Genomic DNA, 16,589 nt, shown 5'->3' with positions numbered 1-16,589 from the left:
TGACAAGTTCCTGCTTGTGGTATGTCTAGAAGTATTCTCATTTAGTGCTGTAGGCAACACAGGGTACCATTTACTTGCCAAGGCTAATTTACATTGTGCCTAAGTTTCTTACTTTGTTTTGAACAGTGTTAAGTACCCTGAGAATTCTGCTTCATCATCACACATTCATGATGAATGGTTTTACTCAGTCCCAAGATTAAGATGGCGGTTCATGTGGGTCTTGTACTAATGGTCATACTGTCCTAAAGTAAATTCCAGCAAGTTATCCCTAATGCATGTATAATGCCAATTTTACCCCATTTTATTAGACAAGGATGACAGATAAACATAACTCTATGGAATCCTTATTTATTTATTGAGAATGCTATTCTACTTCTTCCATTTCTCTGATGGTGAAAATGAAGAAAGGCTAATCATGTTAATGCAGGTATTTCGTATATATCAACTAGCTCACATCAAAAGAATTTCACCTTTAAACTTACAAGCTGTAAAGCCCCTGACTTCAGTTTTTCTTTATGTCAGTATCAATCTCTTAAATATAACATATCAAATTTCATGTGTCACTTTAAGGACATAGGTAAATACGAATGGAACAGTTTTATCAGTTGAACATCCCTGTGAATACACCTGCATGGAAAATAGCTGTTTCCTCAAGCACCTTGCTTATGCTTCACAATTCTTTTAAGGATGATTATACTTTGCAGTTTTACAGCAGGGGTCAGTCATCTCTAATATTTGTTGGAGAATTACACAACACAAATTTAAGTACATTTTTTAGTTAACTCTCATTTCTTAAGGGTCTCAAGCTACAATTTTGCTATTTTCATATTCTGACCATTGAAGCCCAGATTTGTCTTCACCTGCATCTTTACTCAGGTAAGTTGATGGACAGGAACATTTTTAGTGTATCGCACATGGCCTTGGTGACATCTATTATTCTATTGAATTCCTAACTAGAGTAGCAGATGTAGTCAGATGAGCTCTGATGAAATTGTTTATACATACTGGCTTACACCAGATTCTCAGTAGGGACGATATCAGAAATTGATCCAAGCAATTGAGAAATCAAAATAGGTGTCCATACATGCACACTATACATGCACACTATACATGCACACTGGGAAAGGTGGCTATCTCACTGTAGCACTAGTTCGCTTAATTCAGAAAGTGTTTAACTAAGTAAGGTCTAAATAAGTTTGGTTATTAGTTTTGAAAGTGATAGCTTGTCTGTGAATAAGCTTGACAGACAGACTATTCCAAAATGAACATACATGGTCAAAGCAAGGCAGCCTCCCAAGTAGGCTCATAACTCAGAAGTGCCATTAATGTTCTGAGGTTGGATATTCTGTAGCTCACTGATGAAACTAACACCTGTGGTTAGGAAAGAAAAGGGAAGTCAACACGAGGCAAGTGACAGTTCTTTCTTGAGCTTACTACTATTGCATAGCTCCTGTCTCCCCTCACAGGGTCTCAGTGAGAGCTAAGGAGAACACAATTACTTCCTCAGCAGGAAATCCACATTCCTTTAGTAATAATAATTTACTAATAAGAGTTTGGTAGAAAAACCTTTTAATTAAAACAATTTACACATTGACACTTATGGCTTAACTAGGATAATTTTTGTCCAAGTTAAAAATGTACTAAGGACAAAACAGAAGACTGGCGTAAATATAATGTACAGCACTTGCTCAAAACAGTAGTGAATTGTAAGAGCTATCAAAGCAAAGTCCAATTGGAGTAATTAAAGTTTTACATAGGTAAAAATAACTATCTGAGAAATCAAGAACATATTTAATCGTATAGCACACAAACACTGGTATTAAGTCACCTTCCTACAAAATTTCAAAGCATAAGGATAAACTTTTCTACCTACCAGAGACCAACAACTGACCTGATTACTCAGAATATCTTTGAAATGTTATCCCTTAATTTAACAGAGCAATAGTCCATGTTTGTGTGTATGGACTATCTGGTTACTACCTTGGAACAACTGATGTTTGTTTTTTTCTGTAATCATCCGATTATGTTTGATAGAGAAACAAAAATCCCATTACAATATGGCCATGTCTTCAATTAGGTTAGTTTCCTTATTTATTACTTATAAGCATCATGGATTGATTCTAATTAAAAAAGAAAGAAAAAAAACACACCTTAATGAGTATAAGATTAAAACAAACTAATTTTAGGTTTGTGTGATTAGTACCTTTATAAAGGATTGTAGATGGACTTCCTATATGTATATATAACCAGTCTGTTCTCTCTAGTTCTAACACCACTGAAATCCCAGTCCTAAAACTAAATTACTTTCAAAAGTAAACAAATCTGTACCTTCTATAACAACCCGATGGGCATCTAGCTGTCATACTACACATTATTACAAAGAGGCACGCTAATGTAGCACAATGGACTGAGGTTATAACTGTTGATAAAAGGGAGTGAGTACTTAGAAGTAACATTCATTTTATCATCCATAAAAATGCTCAACTTCTAAAACACCCACACAGTGAAAAGACAGTCTGGTAAATCCAATATTTGTAAAAACTATGCACAAAACGCACGGTATTTGGGAAAAGAGGAAAGATTTATACAAGTAGCAGTTTTAAAATGTAACTGCCCTACTACCAATTACACATTGACACACTAACCAAAAATACACTACAGTCATGTCTATAAAGCAGGTTAACCTTTCTAAGTAGGTTTCCTTACTCTTAAACTAGATGGCGGAGCTGTTAATACTGCACACGGAAAATTAGCAATAATTGACTTTTACACAAATATAAAGGGTTTTTCTATTCCCAAACTACTTAAACATCAAAACCTATGCTTATAAAACTTTAAACCTTTCAGCAGCCTAAGTATTTCAAATGAAGCCACTCACAACAGACTTCTCACACGCTTTACATCTGAAGTCTGCAGACCTAGTTATCTAGGGCAGACTCCTTCAGAGGTACTTCAGCCTCTCTCTCTTCTCCAGGTGTCCTAAAATAAAGGAGATAAAAGAAAGTCATTACAACTAGGCTTGGGGGTTTTTCTCTTGAGCAAGAAGGGCATTAAATCTGTGTCCTATTTAATTTAGAAATAGAAAAAAAAAATCACAAAATTGCTACCAATGTAATGCACAGATCTGGTGAGATAATCTTAGGAAACATTCTAGATCTGGTGCTAACTTTTATGATGCATAAAAATTGTTTCCTTCATTGTGTTCCCACCTAAATCCATTTTCTTGAATAAATATACAAGCCAGCTGTGGCTGGAGGACTGCTACAAGTTCAAGGCCAACCTGTACAATACAGGGAGACCTTGTCTCAATAAACCTTTTTGGGGTGTTGGAGATGAGATGGGTTCTCACTCTATAGCTTTCTGTCTTCTGATGATAGGGATTGAACACAGAGCCTTAGCCAAGAGCACTACCACTAAACACATCCAGTTCTTCCTCCTGCCTTTTTGATTCAAAACTTTTTTAAAATTAGTAAGGCTGATGATGATGCAGTAGCATGCACCTCTAATTCCAGCACTCCAGAGGCAGACATTTCTGTGGGTTAGGACTAGCCTAGTCTACATGCAACTTCCATGACAGTCAGGGAAATAGACAATCACAAAATACACAAGTGAGATCTTGTCTAAAAGGAGTCTGGGGGTAAAGGCGAGTAAAACAAAAATCACTGGGTATAGAGCTCAGTGACAGAGTGTGACTACCATGATTGAGTCTCAGGGAGAAATACAAAATAAACACTGATTATTTTCTTAATACTAATAAACTTTGGGGCTCTATTGTGAATGATGAGCAAAGCACAATAAATAGTACACTTCTGTAGGATGGCAGTTGGGAAAGCCAAGGTAGGAAGATGATCTCTAGAACCCAGGAGTTTGAAGCCAAATTCAGCACCAAAGCAAGAACCTTTACATTTTCCTATCATGTCTGAGCGTTCCTCCTGAGTATACGCCACAGACAGCTATATGGTTGCTAGAAATCCAGGGAAGAGCTAGTACTTTTCCTGTGAGCCATCTCCAGCCTGCCTCTGGCTTAACTCAACGGGACAGTCATAACATGCCTTACTTTGTCTTACTGCCGGCCTCACGGCTGTCTTTGCTTTCTTCCGTACTGTCACCATTATGTTGTGGATGATTACTCTCCTGAGCATCAGATCCTCCATTTAGGCTCTTTGTACCTTTAGAACGGAAAAACTGTTACTACAATACAAAAATGGTACACTAAATTATCTTAAAAAGTCAAAGCATGGCCCTCACGGTGCTAACGATTCAGCCTTTGAATAAGTGATTAGGTTGGAGCCATTTCATACAGCAATGAAAAGATGGACTACTAATTCATACCATTCAAAGTCTACAACAGCACAATTAGGATTTTTTAATGGACTTACTACATTGAGGAACAACGTTAACTCTGTAGGACACTAGCATGTAGTTTTGGGGTTTGTTTTACTTTAGGAGAACCAAATTTTGTCTTAATAGTAGAGCACAATGTGCTTAAAGTATCCAAATGACAAGACTGGGCAGGGCGGTTTCCTGTAAAACCCAGTAATACATCTCTTAAAAAAAAACACAAAACTATCAAATAAATGAGATTTTTTTTTTTTTTTTTTGCTGTAGTTTGTCTTGAAAGATAAGTATAAGCCTGTTAAAGTGTTTTTTAACATTGAATCGGGAAGGCTGATAATGGCATGCTATCCTTAGGTACATTCTGAACCATTTAATGTACTTGGGTTGACACGAAAAAGACCACAACATGTACATACTAAGCAACCCTTTACGCAACACCTTTGGAGCCTCAGTATTGTATTGTATCTTGACTATACAACTCAATTTAATATGCACCCCAAACTCCCTTCCTGGCAGTTTTATTCACTGACATATCACAAAGCACAGGTGTGTGTCAGCAGCCATCTATTTGGATAATTTGTCATCACTGTTCCTCCTGACTCTATTTAGATGCTACCCATTGCTAACCAACTATTTTCTTATAGCACAATAGAAAAGTACAGCTTATATCAACAAGCACATAACCATGTAATTAAAAGTCATATATTTTATTAAAACATTTCCCAAAATGCCTATTGGCTATAAGAAAGAAAGAAGCATTTTTAACTGCCTAGGATGCTGCAATTCTGGTCATGTGCATATATATGTGTGTGTGTGTGTGTGTATATGTATATGTATATGTGTATATATATGTGTGTGTGTATACATATATATATATTTAAATATAACATTAAAATATGTATGTAAAATATATACATACTTTCCCCACCCCCTCGCTAAAGCAAATTAAGGAGGGAATTGGTTGGTTCTCTAGGAAACATCCTGATTTTCCTCAGAAGTAAGCTGTCATTAACAGTGTTTCTTTTAGACATTTCCTTCACAGTGCCCCTCTAAACCTTCTTACAGGTCTTACACAAGTACTCTGAGCTAATGGCGTCCACATGGTTGTTTCCAGTCAATGACCATGCAGTGTCGCTTCACTAATAGTAGAGGCTTCTTCATTTCTAACACATTAACAAAACCATTTACAAAAGCAGTTCTGGCAAATAACTGACAAGCAGGACAGCAGCAGCTTACCATATCACCACATACCTGTTTGTTCCTTTTCTAGCTTTTTGTTTGGCCCTTTCTTCCCTTGATCTTTGGTTTTATTTGCTTCCTCGTGCTGTCTTTGTTCAGCAAGAGATTTGTTTAGCACTTGGGTGATGACGGAATCCCCTTCACCAACCAAAAACATATTCTTAAACTTGTTATACAACATTGTAGACTTCTCCATGATAACTTGACTGACTTTGAACCGCCGGATCTGAGAAAACAACAGTCACAGTTATTTTCCCTGGTTGATTTACACTTTCTTTAAAAGTGAACTGAGAAAAGACGTTACATTTGCAGGCACTTACTTTCTTCAGGGTTGTGATCATCTCTGTGTGTTTCTGAGCTTGTTGCATTGTTACCTGAAGTGAAGCAAGTTCATCCAGTGCCTCAATGCATCTGTTCACATCCTTCATGACAAAACAGCAATGTCACAACTGTTAATTACCACAGCATCTTGTAATCTACTTCTGAAGATTTAAAAGATCTTACGGTGGTACAAAAATGGCCAGGTATTGTTCCTTTTATCTTAAACTTATACACTTAAGTCATGTGAGAATATATATAAAGCTGTTAAAGCAGTGTATTTTAAATGACGTTAAACACTTACTAGATTATCAATTTTGAGTGAATTTTTAATTTCAGCATGTATCCTTTGAAGTCGAGAATCCATTGATGTTTCTATAAATTGAAATATGTGAAAAACAGTAAATAGTTTTTCCCCACACCATATCTCTGTACATTTAAACACATAAAAGTAATGGTGTTATAATAATTCTCTTCATAATCTTTAATAAACTCATAGATGGAATAGTGTAAAAGTTACCTGCTAATTTTCATATATGGTTTGGAGAACATACATGCAGCATAAAAGCACACAATTACAGCATGCTGCATTTGTTCAATCTCAGATGATAAGCTTCTACTCCTACAAGTCAGCTCTTAAACTGCTGTTTCACCTCATGCATTTAACTGCAAGGTATTTATCAAAAGCCTCCAGCTCTTAGCTGGGCTGCACAACTGACACCAAATAAGTATTAAGCTGTTAGCAGGTTTATTTTAATTGCTTAAAATGCAATTTAATATAGAATCTAGTATGTTTGTGAGCTCTAAGAACACGAAATGGGATTCCAAGTCATTTTTAAATTTTGGGTCAATTTACTGTATTTTGTTTTTTTAAAGTCAGGATCCCACTTTGTGTCCCTGGTTGGCTTGGAACTTGAGGTTCTCCTGGGTGTGCTTCCATAGATGCTAGGGTTACAGGCATGTGCCATCTCATCCAGCTTCGGTAACTTTCTGTGTAATTCTGTGTGTCTTAGAAAGTAAAATAACTAACCTCGCTTCTTCTCCACTTTCTTAACTTCTGGCTTCTTTCCTTCATCTTTATTCTGCCTATCAAATGTTAACACAAATATTTCAAAACACTGTAACTTTGTGACTGAGGTTAGCAAATGCCCATATTCCCGTGTAAAGGTTTAAAAAAATGTTCCTTAAAAATAATACATCAGCCTACAAAACAGGATGCTGATTAGTTGCTAGAAGCATGTAGCTGTATAGCATTAACATAAATACAGAAAAAACTAAAACATGCTAAAGTAGTCTTTCAGTCACAATGAAATATTCCAATTTCAGGATCACTGGGTAATCCACAAAAGATGGTCTACAAATTTGTAATGAATTTTAAATTAACTTTCTTCACTACATTTTTTAAAGCATATTAAAGTAGACCAGTTACGTTGTACCCCACATCTCCAAAGAACAGGTAACTCAAGGGCCTTAGCAATTGGCTCCAATAGTAAATAGCCCTGCTTTAAGCTAACACTATATTGGTTTTGGGTTTTTTTAAGTTGTAGAGGAGGCCATTGTTTTCGAGGTAAATGACATCCACAAGTACCACTTTACTAAGATTAACAAAAAAAATAACCATTTGAATTAGAAATTTTACTTTCTAGTACCTTGGCTTGGCATTCAGGCCCTATTATGAACCAATTAAAATAGACAAGAACAAAAAATACCTAAAAATCAGGTTTTTTTTTTAAAAAAAACTTTATTTTAAAATTTTGGTTACAGTTTCATATTTTTACTTAACAAGTCTACTGTTTAATCTCTCAGGATTAAAAAGAAAAAAAAAAACAAGACTCTAAAGAACTTAACAACAAAAGAATGTCAAGGGAAGGGCACACCTGCCCCATTTTTCAAGAACGTAATAGCTATTTCAGTTTAATACCTATCTTCAAAACAAAATGAGTTTTCATATTTTCTAAATGAAATAATGTACAACCACCGACTTCATCTATGTTTGTTATAACTTCAAACACAAAGCTTCATTTTAAGCTTGGCTAAAAAAAAAAAAAAAAACAGGAATGATGGCCAACCTTAATATGTAGTGTGTACCTTACAGGATATTTTGTTAACAATCATAACACAGTTAATAATGCCATTAATAGTGAAGTCCTCAATTTAGAATCTGGAACATTTCTTCCATCAAGGGGGGAGGGGAAAATTCAGTCCAATGAGTCTGTCTCAAGATCTTCATCGCTTGTATGCTCCACTCGTATTCTCTTTTCAGTTACTGGATTAATGCTTTGAGCCCAAAATGAGATATATTTTTATTACTGTAGATTACATGTTGTTTGGCTGGGAATACAATACAATAAACTTTATTTTGCATAATGCATTTCACACAAGTTGCATCTGAAATGCTTTACAGAGCAAAACTGTCCAAGTACAAAGTTTGTAATAACAGGAGAAGGAAAGAAAACACAAATATTAGAATTTGAGAAAGTTACATTGGAGGACATTCAAAAGAAACTGAAATACAAAAAAGATATCTTGAGATTCTGAAGAGAATTGGGCTAGATTCACTAGGCAACCACTAATTTATGTCTGAATTCTGGGAGCACAAAGTTAAAAAGCAACAACAGTCACAGTATTCAGTGGAAAGAAAGGACAGGAATAATGGCATTTACAGATGTGGCCATAATCTGGCATTTTAATCACTTAAAAAAACTTCCTCAAGCAGCTAAATTGCTCTGTATCCTCCAAATAGCTACAGAAGCAGAGAAATGTTTATTTTTTCTATTTGCCACTGTATAAGTAACTATCTCCTCACTACCAATAAAAAGCCCACAAAAGTTTAGAGTAGGACACTTTAAAAATGAGAAAAAGTGACAGTGATAAACTAGGAAAACAAGTGTGTAAGAGACATGAAGTCTAATCACTGCAGTGACCATTCCTTGCTGATAAACTATTTACTGTATAGGAAAGAGGAAGAACGTCCTCGTGGTAAATGTACATATCTGAATGTCAAAGGTGCCCTGTCGGCCGTGGGTTTACTCTCACTGGCTTCCAGGTTTCCAACTGGGGTTGCACTCTTTCAGCACCAGCATATTTTCATAATTCTGCTTAGCATGTTACACAAAACCTAATTATACTTTCATTTATATTATAAAGCAGTTCACAAGAGGATACCTCAGTGAATTTCATCCTCTTGAAAAGTGAACAGAGCATGAAATAGCACGTGTGTAAGGTTTTTTTATATGGGAAGTCACTTCAAAAGGCTTCATCAACTCTGGAAAGTGAGAGGCTAAAGGCCACTACTCTTTAAAAGGATGCAGACTGAAAACTAAAAAGAATACTTACTGCTCAGTCTCCATTTGTTCCTCCTGCTTGCGTTTCCGATCTGCAGCTTCTTTCTCGTGTTGGCCTTTTAGCATGTTCCTCCTGTGAGCAGCCTGGAAGTTTCTTCCACCCTTTCTCTTCTGCTTGAGAATGAGGATGTATTTGTTAACTCTCAAGTCAGTGGTTTGAGACTAATTACAGTTATGGTAGGTAGGGAAAAAAGCAACTAAGCTTAAGCCCATGCTTGCTTAAACAAGAACACAGATCTAACTCTTCTGAGTACATAGGAGTCCATTACTCCCCTTTAGAAGTGAGCTGAGAAGCTAGCCAATTACAGTTTTTGGCTTTGAGCAGTCCATGGTGGCAGACACCTTTAATCTCAGCACTTGGTAAGCAGAGGCAGATAAGCTCAATGCCAGTCTGGTCTGCAAAGCAAGTTACAGGTCAGCCAATGATGAATAGTTAGACCGTCTCAAATCCCTCCACAAAGCTAGGTTTCTAAAATACTGAAAAATAATCAGAGAAGCCCAAATATACGACTCAAGGCTATTAAAAAAATGTATTTTTCCACAAAAAAGATAAAGCTAATAAAATTTAATGTCATCTAAATAAAGTTATACTTCACTAAAAAATTACAATAGGAAAAGATTAAAGTTTAATGTATAAATGCACCTCTTGTCTTTGATCCCAGTCATCTGGATTATCTACAACCATTGTTTATAGCAGGGGTACTGGAAGTATATCTAGTTTCTAGAAATTAACTATAAGGGGGCAGGATGAATTCAAAATATAAAAAACATTTCAAACAAGCCTTAATTGGAATTCTATTAGGAAAAATAAAGAAACCCACAAACCTTTAACAAATATTAAACATTCACTAAATAAGATTTTAAAAAGTACCTAAACTATCTAGGAAACAAACTTACAATGTATTTAGGGAAATAGTTCAGTGTTTTAAATGCTTCCTGTCAGATCCCAAGTACCCCTACTAAAAGTTGAGTATGTTTTTGGGGTGGCAGGGATGGAGGGCAGGAACACAGGTAGATAAGCTAACCAGCCAATCTAGCTTCATATTCTTGGAGAGCCTCGAAAACATAAATGTGGCAGGGCCAAATAGATGACATCTCTTAGGCTCAGTTCCCAACACCCACATGGAAGGAAGGCCATCTCCAGTTCCAAGACATCTGTCTATACATTAGCATGAGGAAGAGGGCTCAGCAGTTATGAGGACCAGAGTCTGAATCCCGAAAACTCAAAGATTACACATAATTGTGGTGGTCCACCTATAATTTCAGCCATTGTAGGCACATACACATGGCCTCCAGATCAAAGTTGCCACCAGGATTCACCACACGAGGAAATTTTTGAGTTTGCTTGAGAGACACTTCAACCCTAGGCCTCTACATACTATATGCTGAACATGAACACCTCATACAGAAATACATGCGGAGAGGTCATTTTACCAGTGGGCTGATTTACACAAAGAGGAAAGAAATGTGAATTTTCTACCTTTTCACCTTCTTGATCATCATCTTCTTCTGAATCAGAGGTTGACGTAACCCCTGGTTTAGCTAAATTTTTCCGTTTAGATTCGACTTCTTTCTTCCCCTCTTTCTTATCTGGTTCTTTTCTTGGCTTCTCTTCTTCCTTTTGGCCTTCTTCCTCCTTTTTAAGCTGCTTTTTGGGTGGTTTTTCCTCTGGCCCCTTTTTTTTACTTTTGTCTTCATCAATAACCCTATATTAAGAGTGCAACAGTGGAAGATTCATTTACACTGTTTTGAAACAATTACTAGTCTTTATTCACGTGGTGTGAGAAGGTGAGCTGCTGGATGTGGGTGCTGAGAACCAAACTGGGCTCCACTGAAGGACAGCAGGGCTATGAATTGCTAAACCATCACTCTCTCCTTTACCAAACAAGCATTCCAGCAGGAAAAAGCATGGCAAAATTTATGTTTAAAAAAAAGTTTAGGGGTTGGGGATTTAGCTCAGTGGTAGAGCGCTTGCCTAGGAAGCGCAATGCCCTGGGTTCGGTCCCCAGCTCCGAAAAAAAGAACCAAAAATAAATAAATAAAAAAAAAGTTTAGACAGTTTGCCATCCATAAGATGGAATTTACATTATGTACAATTTTTGGATGTTTCTTGCAACTATTTAGCATATATTCCAACACTGAGGTATAACCCAAGACCCCATTTAGTAGAATTGCATTGTAGATGTTTATAAAAATATTTGTTTTAGAAATAAAACCTGTCAGTCATTTGTAGGGATTGAAAAAACATTAAATAAATGTTTACCTTCATTAAGCAAATCACCATACAAGCCATCAAGTAGCAGCCACTCAGAGTAGTGACACAAATCTGTTTTCTCTGCTACAATCTAGTAACTGTTACTAAATCTACATTTTGTTGTTATTAGAGACAAGGTTTACTATGTTACCCATGCTGGCTGCAAATGCCAAAGGTAAACAGTCTTGCAAAACAAACAAAACAAAAAAATCTTGTTTCGGTGGTGGTGATGGTGGTTTACCCCTTTGAGAGTACCTGTAACAATTAGCTTGGAAAAAAGCTCTTGAAAAGTTCTCTCTCTCAAGCAGTATTTCAATAATTAATAATCCTTCAAATATTCAATTCAGGTGTGGAAAAATGGCTCAGTGGTGAAAAAGTGCTTTTTGCTCTTTTAGAAAACCAAAGTTTACTTCCTGAGGCTAACCTCAGCTGGTTCACCACTGTGCCTTTCAGGTCTCATACCTTTCTTAGACGATAAGAGCATTTGTGGTGTACATATACATGACCACAACAGATCCATTCCTAAGTCATCCCTACAATACCTTTAAAACACAATCAACACAACAGTCTCTCCTTTTCCTGATTTATATCCCTACAAGTTTCTCAAAACAATGCAAGGTGAACAGATTTTCTATGTGGAAAAAGATAACTAGCCCAGGAGATGGCTCAGCAGGTACAGATGCTTGCCATTAAGGCATAATTACAGGATCTCAATTCCCGGGAGCCAAACTTTAAAATGACCATAGGCCTTGCACACATACACAAAATAAATAAAATGTAATAAAAATGATTTATAAAAAGAAAAACAATACTTTCTTTGGTAACTAAGTATCATTCTAAAAATATTTAAAATTAATTTTTAAAATAGTATAAAGAACCTATTACACAGAACAGTAGGTCTCTGGTCACTACTCAAATATAATCAGCACAGAAATTTTTTTAGCAACTTACTTTGCCCAAGTTCACAAAAAGCACAAATGAGCAGACTCTGAATCCCTTACACACAAATGCTGCTCCAGTCTCTCATCAGTTTTAGAATAGAACAGTGACAGAAACAAGTACCATATAAGACAAAAGAAAAAAACCTCAAAAACACAAACTAGTTTCTACTATGCACAGGTCTCAAATAATTTTGTATTCAAAGTAAACTCACATGTCACTTTCTGACGGACAGGGCTGTTTTACCACTTTAGGTCTGCCTCTTGGTTTTGGAATCTTGACTTCAGTAGCTAGAAAAAAGCACGATTTTTTTTCTTGAATGTTAGGCTCATGTGGAATACAAGTGTTACAGGATACACGTACCCTAAACACTAGTGTGACCCAGGGACAAACAAAGTGACTATTTAGTGGTTAACAAAAAATTTCCCTTTGTCCCTATGTTTGACAGAGACTGAAAAGTGGGAGGAGTAGAGGGAGTGACTGCAGTAGGGATGGACTGTATGAGAAAGAAGACATGTATGTATAGTATCACTCATCACCACTGTGTACTATACTACACATCTTTGGAATTTTATTAGCATTCATAAAGATCTTTACCACAAAACATGTACATACATCTTTCTTTCCTATCTGACTATTCCTCTTTACGGCTTTCAGTAAGGATACTATTGTGATGTAGGAAAAAAAATATTCTCGTTGATTTTCAGTGTTTTATTCTGTATTAGGAAGAACAACTCAGTATTATTTACAAACTATGAAGACAATATCAGAATGCGGTAATCTGAAAGTAAAAAAAGTAAAATAAGCCCACGAGTCATAGTATTTATAATCTCAGGAGATTAATTTTCAAGTATTTGGAGAGATTTTAATTTAACTTGGATACAAAAGCCACAATTATTTCAAGCTTAATAGTAGTCACAAGCAGAAACTGTTTCTCCTTTAAAACTGTTTTTGTATATAGCCGGAGGCCTACATGGCATTTTTCTCAGACTTGTAGCATAGTGGTAATGTCTTTAATCAATGTCTGTTAATATTATCCTAAACATTTGAGCCCACAGTGTTTTCATGGACTGGAGTATTAATCACAGGCCAAACAAGTACTTAGGCATGAATGACCCTACCTGCAGGCCGTCCTCTCTTAGGACTTGCTTTCACATTGGAAGCGGTCGCTGCAGTCACCACTCCTGCCTCTTCAGTGTCTACTTGTTTTTCAGCCTAAATCACAAAAAGTTAACTTATTTAGCAAAATTGTAACCATAAAAGCATAATCTGTATGATTTGTATTACTTTTGGTCAATAACATTAAATCATCTCAGTGTTTTCATCAACTTTTAAAAAGTTTCCTAACCTAAAACAATTATTTGAAAAAATAAGACTAACATTTTGGATACAACAGGAAAACTGAATAATGCAATTATACTTTAACAACTCACGCTGCCACTTCTAACTAACTCTGCTTCATGTTTCAACTGAGACTGACCTTTGATGCTAGTACTTTTTTATTTATAAACTTTAAACTTTAAGTGTTACGGAAAACTACAAGGCTGAAAAGTTAGTGGCCCCAAATGAGAATCAGCTATTACTGACTTAAAGCCCTTCAGGAAAATATTAAGAACCAGAAATCAGATATAAAATTAAAACACAAGGAAATAGGTGGTAATGGTTATAATTGCAAAGGTATGAAGAAAACTGAAGAACATCAACTGAGGCATGTAAGGACATTAAACAGCCACTTGGACTTCAGTATTAATGCACCACCAGAGCAAGAATGTTCACAGAAGCATGCAGAACCACATTCAATAAGTAAAAAAAAATTGTCAACATAGTTACAAGAAACAGCATCGCTTCTCTATTTGAGGGGCAGAAGTTTGCATCTTTCCATGTAGACAACCCAGACTAGCCTTAAAACTATCTTTTCCTGCCTCAGAGAGTCCCTCCCAACTATTGTGTTTATAGTCATGCCTCCAGGCCCAGGTCAATCTACCTTTTATCAATGATGCCCAGGATGATAAAGAAAGATATCTGCCTCTAAGAATTTATGCACAATGCCAAGGTTACTATGTGATTGTTCTCAGAAACAAAATAAACTTTCTCAGGAGATCTCAGGTTAAGAATGTATGAGATCATGCTGCCCTAATTCCAGATCTGAACCTGCAACCCCATGTTAAAGAGCCAGACATCTGTATTTCCATGAAGCCCCAGAGATGCCAAAGGTTAAAATTCTTCCTGATGACTAATAAATAGGTCAGAAGTGCTTTAAATATAGGTTTAAACAGATCGGCTCCAGGGCAAAAAGAACTTATTCACTTACCCTTTCTGCATTTGGAAATAATTCGAAAGCAAGTAAGAATTACAAGTACAGTGGATCATTTGAGAAGATACCAATAAACAGTGAAACAGTCATCAATAATACAGTACAATAATCAACTTAATATCAAATAAAGATTGGCCCTACCATGGATTATGTTTATGACTATTACTGCAAAATCATTTAAGTAAAAGCCTTTACTCATGAAAATATTTTATCCAGGGTAAAGACTAGTTATTTGAAATACATGCATGGATATATTTAATGTTCACATTATAGGTTGACTGTTAAAGTAACTTATTTGACTGAAGCTGTTAACACTGGATTTATTTCTCATTGTTACCCTGCTTTTCAACTCTATCCTTTCAACTCTTTCCATACCCATCCGAGAACCACCGTTCATATATATCCTTTGCCAAGCCCACAATCCTGGCCCTGCTGTACCTGTTTCACAATCTCCAACAAAGACTAAGTTGATAAGCACCAGGAAGATAGGAGGGATAGACACAAATATACAATCATTTTCTGTATTTCAGATTGGAATCTCAAATACATGATTAGTCCTTTGACCTTCTACTGCAAGTCCTGAGTAGCTAACATACTTTTTATCCATTTATTGATTGAACCAAAGTCAGAATGGGGAAAGGGAAATATAGCCAGAAAGAATTCCCTTGATTTCTAAATCCCTTCCTGAGTCATATATCTCTTCCTTCTTAAATCAACCCCTTCAAAATGAGCATTGCTTTTACATTTACTTACATAACTATCATTTTTCATTCTAGTTAAATGTTTCCCTGTATGTATGTAATGCAAAAAAATATACCCGCAACTACCATTAAACTTTTATTCTCCAATCTACTTCTTTTCTGTCCTTAATGCCTAAACAAAACTAAAATCTCCTGAGTAGACTAATTATCAAGTATCTTTCTGGACTCTTTGCACTGGAACAGTACTGTCAACTCCCTTGTTAATTCCCCCCTTTCTTAGCTAGATAACTTCTCATCTCTCTTGATGCTTCTTCCAAGCCAACATTTCAAAGAGGTATGGTTCTCTCATCTCTTATTATATCCTGTCTCAATTCTGTCTTCTGCATCTATAAACATTCTCTTGATCTCCTCTAACATCTTACCTTTATAGCAGTGGTTGTCTCTCTTCCCCCTTTTGTACTGTAATCATAGGTATGTTCACTATAATTCCCAAGAGTACTTAACTTTTTCCTCTGAACACAAACCAACATGCTTTATATCCCCACATCAAGTATACAGTCCCTGAACAACTTGACGTCTTCCTATGTTCTGTTCCACTCTTTTTTAGCATCAATCAGTTATAAACTCAACTTACTGAAGTGTTCTAAATTCTATCTCACTAACAAAATAAGTAACTTGAGGTGAGGCCTGGGTCCCTGGAATTTAATGGTAAATCCTAAGGCCTTTCATGACCTACTCAATTACTAGGTCACTCTGATAGCGCTCATCTTAACTGTCATAGGCAATGGAGCAAATAAGCCTCTTGGCTCCCCTGTGTGTATCAAAGTCATGTGTATCACGCTATTGTCTGAAAAGAACAATGCACATATCTCAGTTTAGGGCACTTAATTAGGAGGGCATGGAATTCAGCCTGGGACCTTGCCTAGCATGTGCAAGCAAGCACTGATAGAGCCTCAGCACCACAGAACAAAACACTGCTTGTTTAAAATGCTAGCACACTGAGCTTGGGGTGTTCACTCAGTGGTAAAGCTTAGCTTAAAGCACGTTGAAAGCTCCAGGTTTGATTAACACAAAAAACCCCACATACATCAAAATCATCTATGCCTTCAGTAAGACATAATGGTTGCCTTACCTTGGTGTTG

General features: G+C 36.2%; 1 protein-coding gene across 5 annotated transcripts in view; it reads right to left on the bottom strand.

Moving 5' to 3' along the window:
- Positions 1-1,552: 1,552 nt before the first annotated feature.
- Positions 1,553-16,589, bottom strand: part of Psip1 (PC4 and SFRS1 interacting protein 1) — a 31,858-nt gene continuing 16,821 nt past the window's right edge. Inside the window, exons 7-16 of one of the 5 annotated variants that reach the window (XM_032902311.1) lie at positions 13,554-13,647; positions 12,647-12,722; positions 10,720-10,945; positions 9,232-9,353; positions 6,926-6,981; positions 6,200-6,270; positions 5,898-5,999; positions 5,590-5,803; positions 4,058-4,169; positions 1,553-2,979 (exon numbers count right to left, since the gene is read on the bottom strand). In XM_032902311.1, coding sequence (XP_032758202.1) covers positions 2,919-2,979; positions 4,058-4,169; positions 5,590-5,803; positions 5,898-5,999; positions 6,200-6,270; positions 6,926-6,981; positions 9,232-9,353; positions 10,720-10,945; positions 12,647-12,722; positions 13,554-13,647 — 1,134 coding nt within the window. In that variant the 3' untranslated portion in view covers positions 1,553-2,918. Of the gene's footprint in view, positions 2,980-4,057; positions 4,170-5,589; positions 5,804-5,897; positions 6,000-6,199; positions 6,271-6,925; positions 6,982-7,596; positions 8,307-9,231; positions 9,354-10,719; positions 10,946-12,646; positions 12,723-13,553; positions 13,648-16,589 lie in introns of those variants that run through there. The other 4 variants (XM_032902317.1, XM_032902325.1, XM_032902331.1 and 1 more) reach the window with 4 other exon arrangements.

This window comes from Rattus rattus, chromosome 1, assembly GCF_011064425.1.
Source record: "Rattus rattus isolate New Zealand chromosome 1, Rrattus_CSIRO_v1, whole genome shotgun sequence".
Lineage (NCBI taxonomy): Eukaryota > Metazoa > Chordata > Mammalia > Rodentia > Muridae > Rattus > Rattus rattus.
Note: the sequence above shows the minus strand (reverse complement) of the source record. Positions and strands in the feature narration are given on the sequence as shown.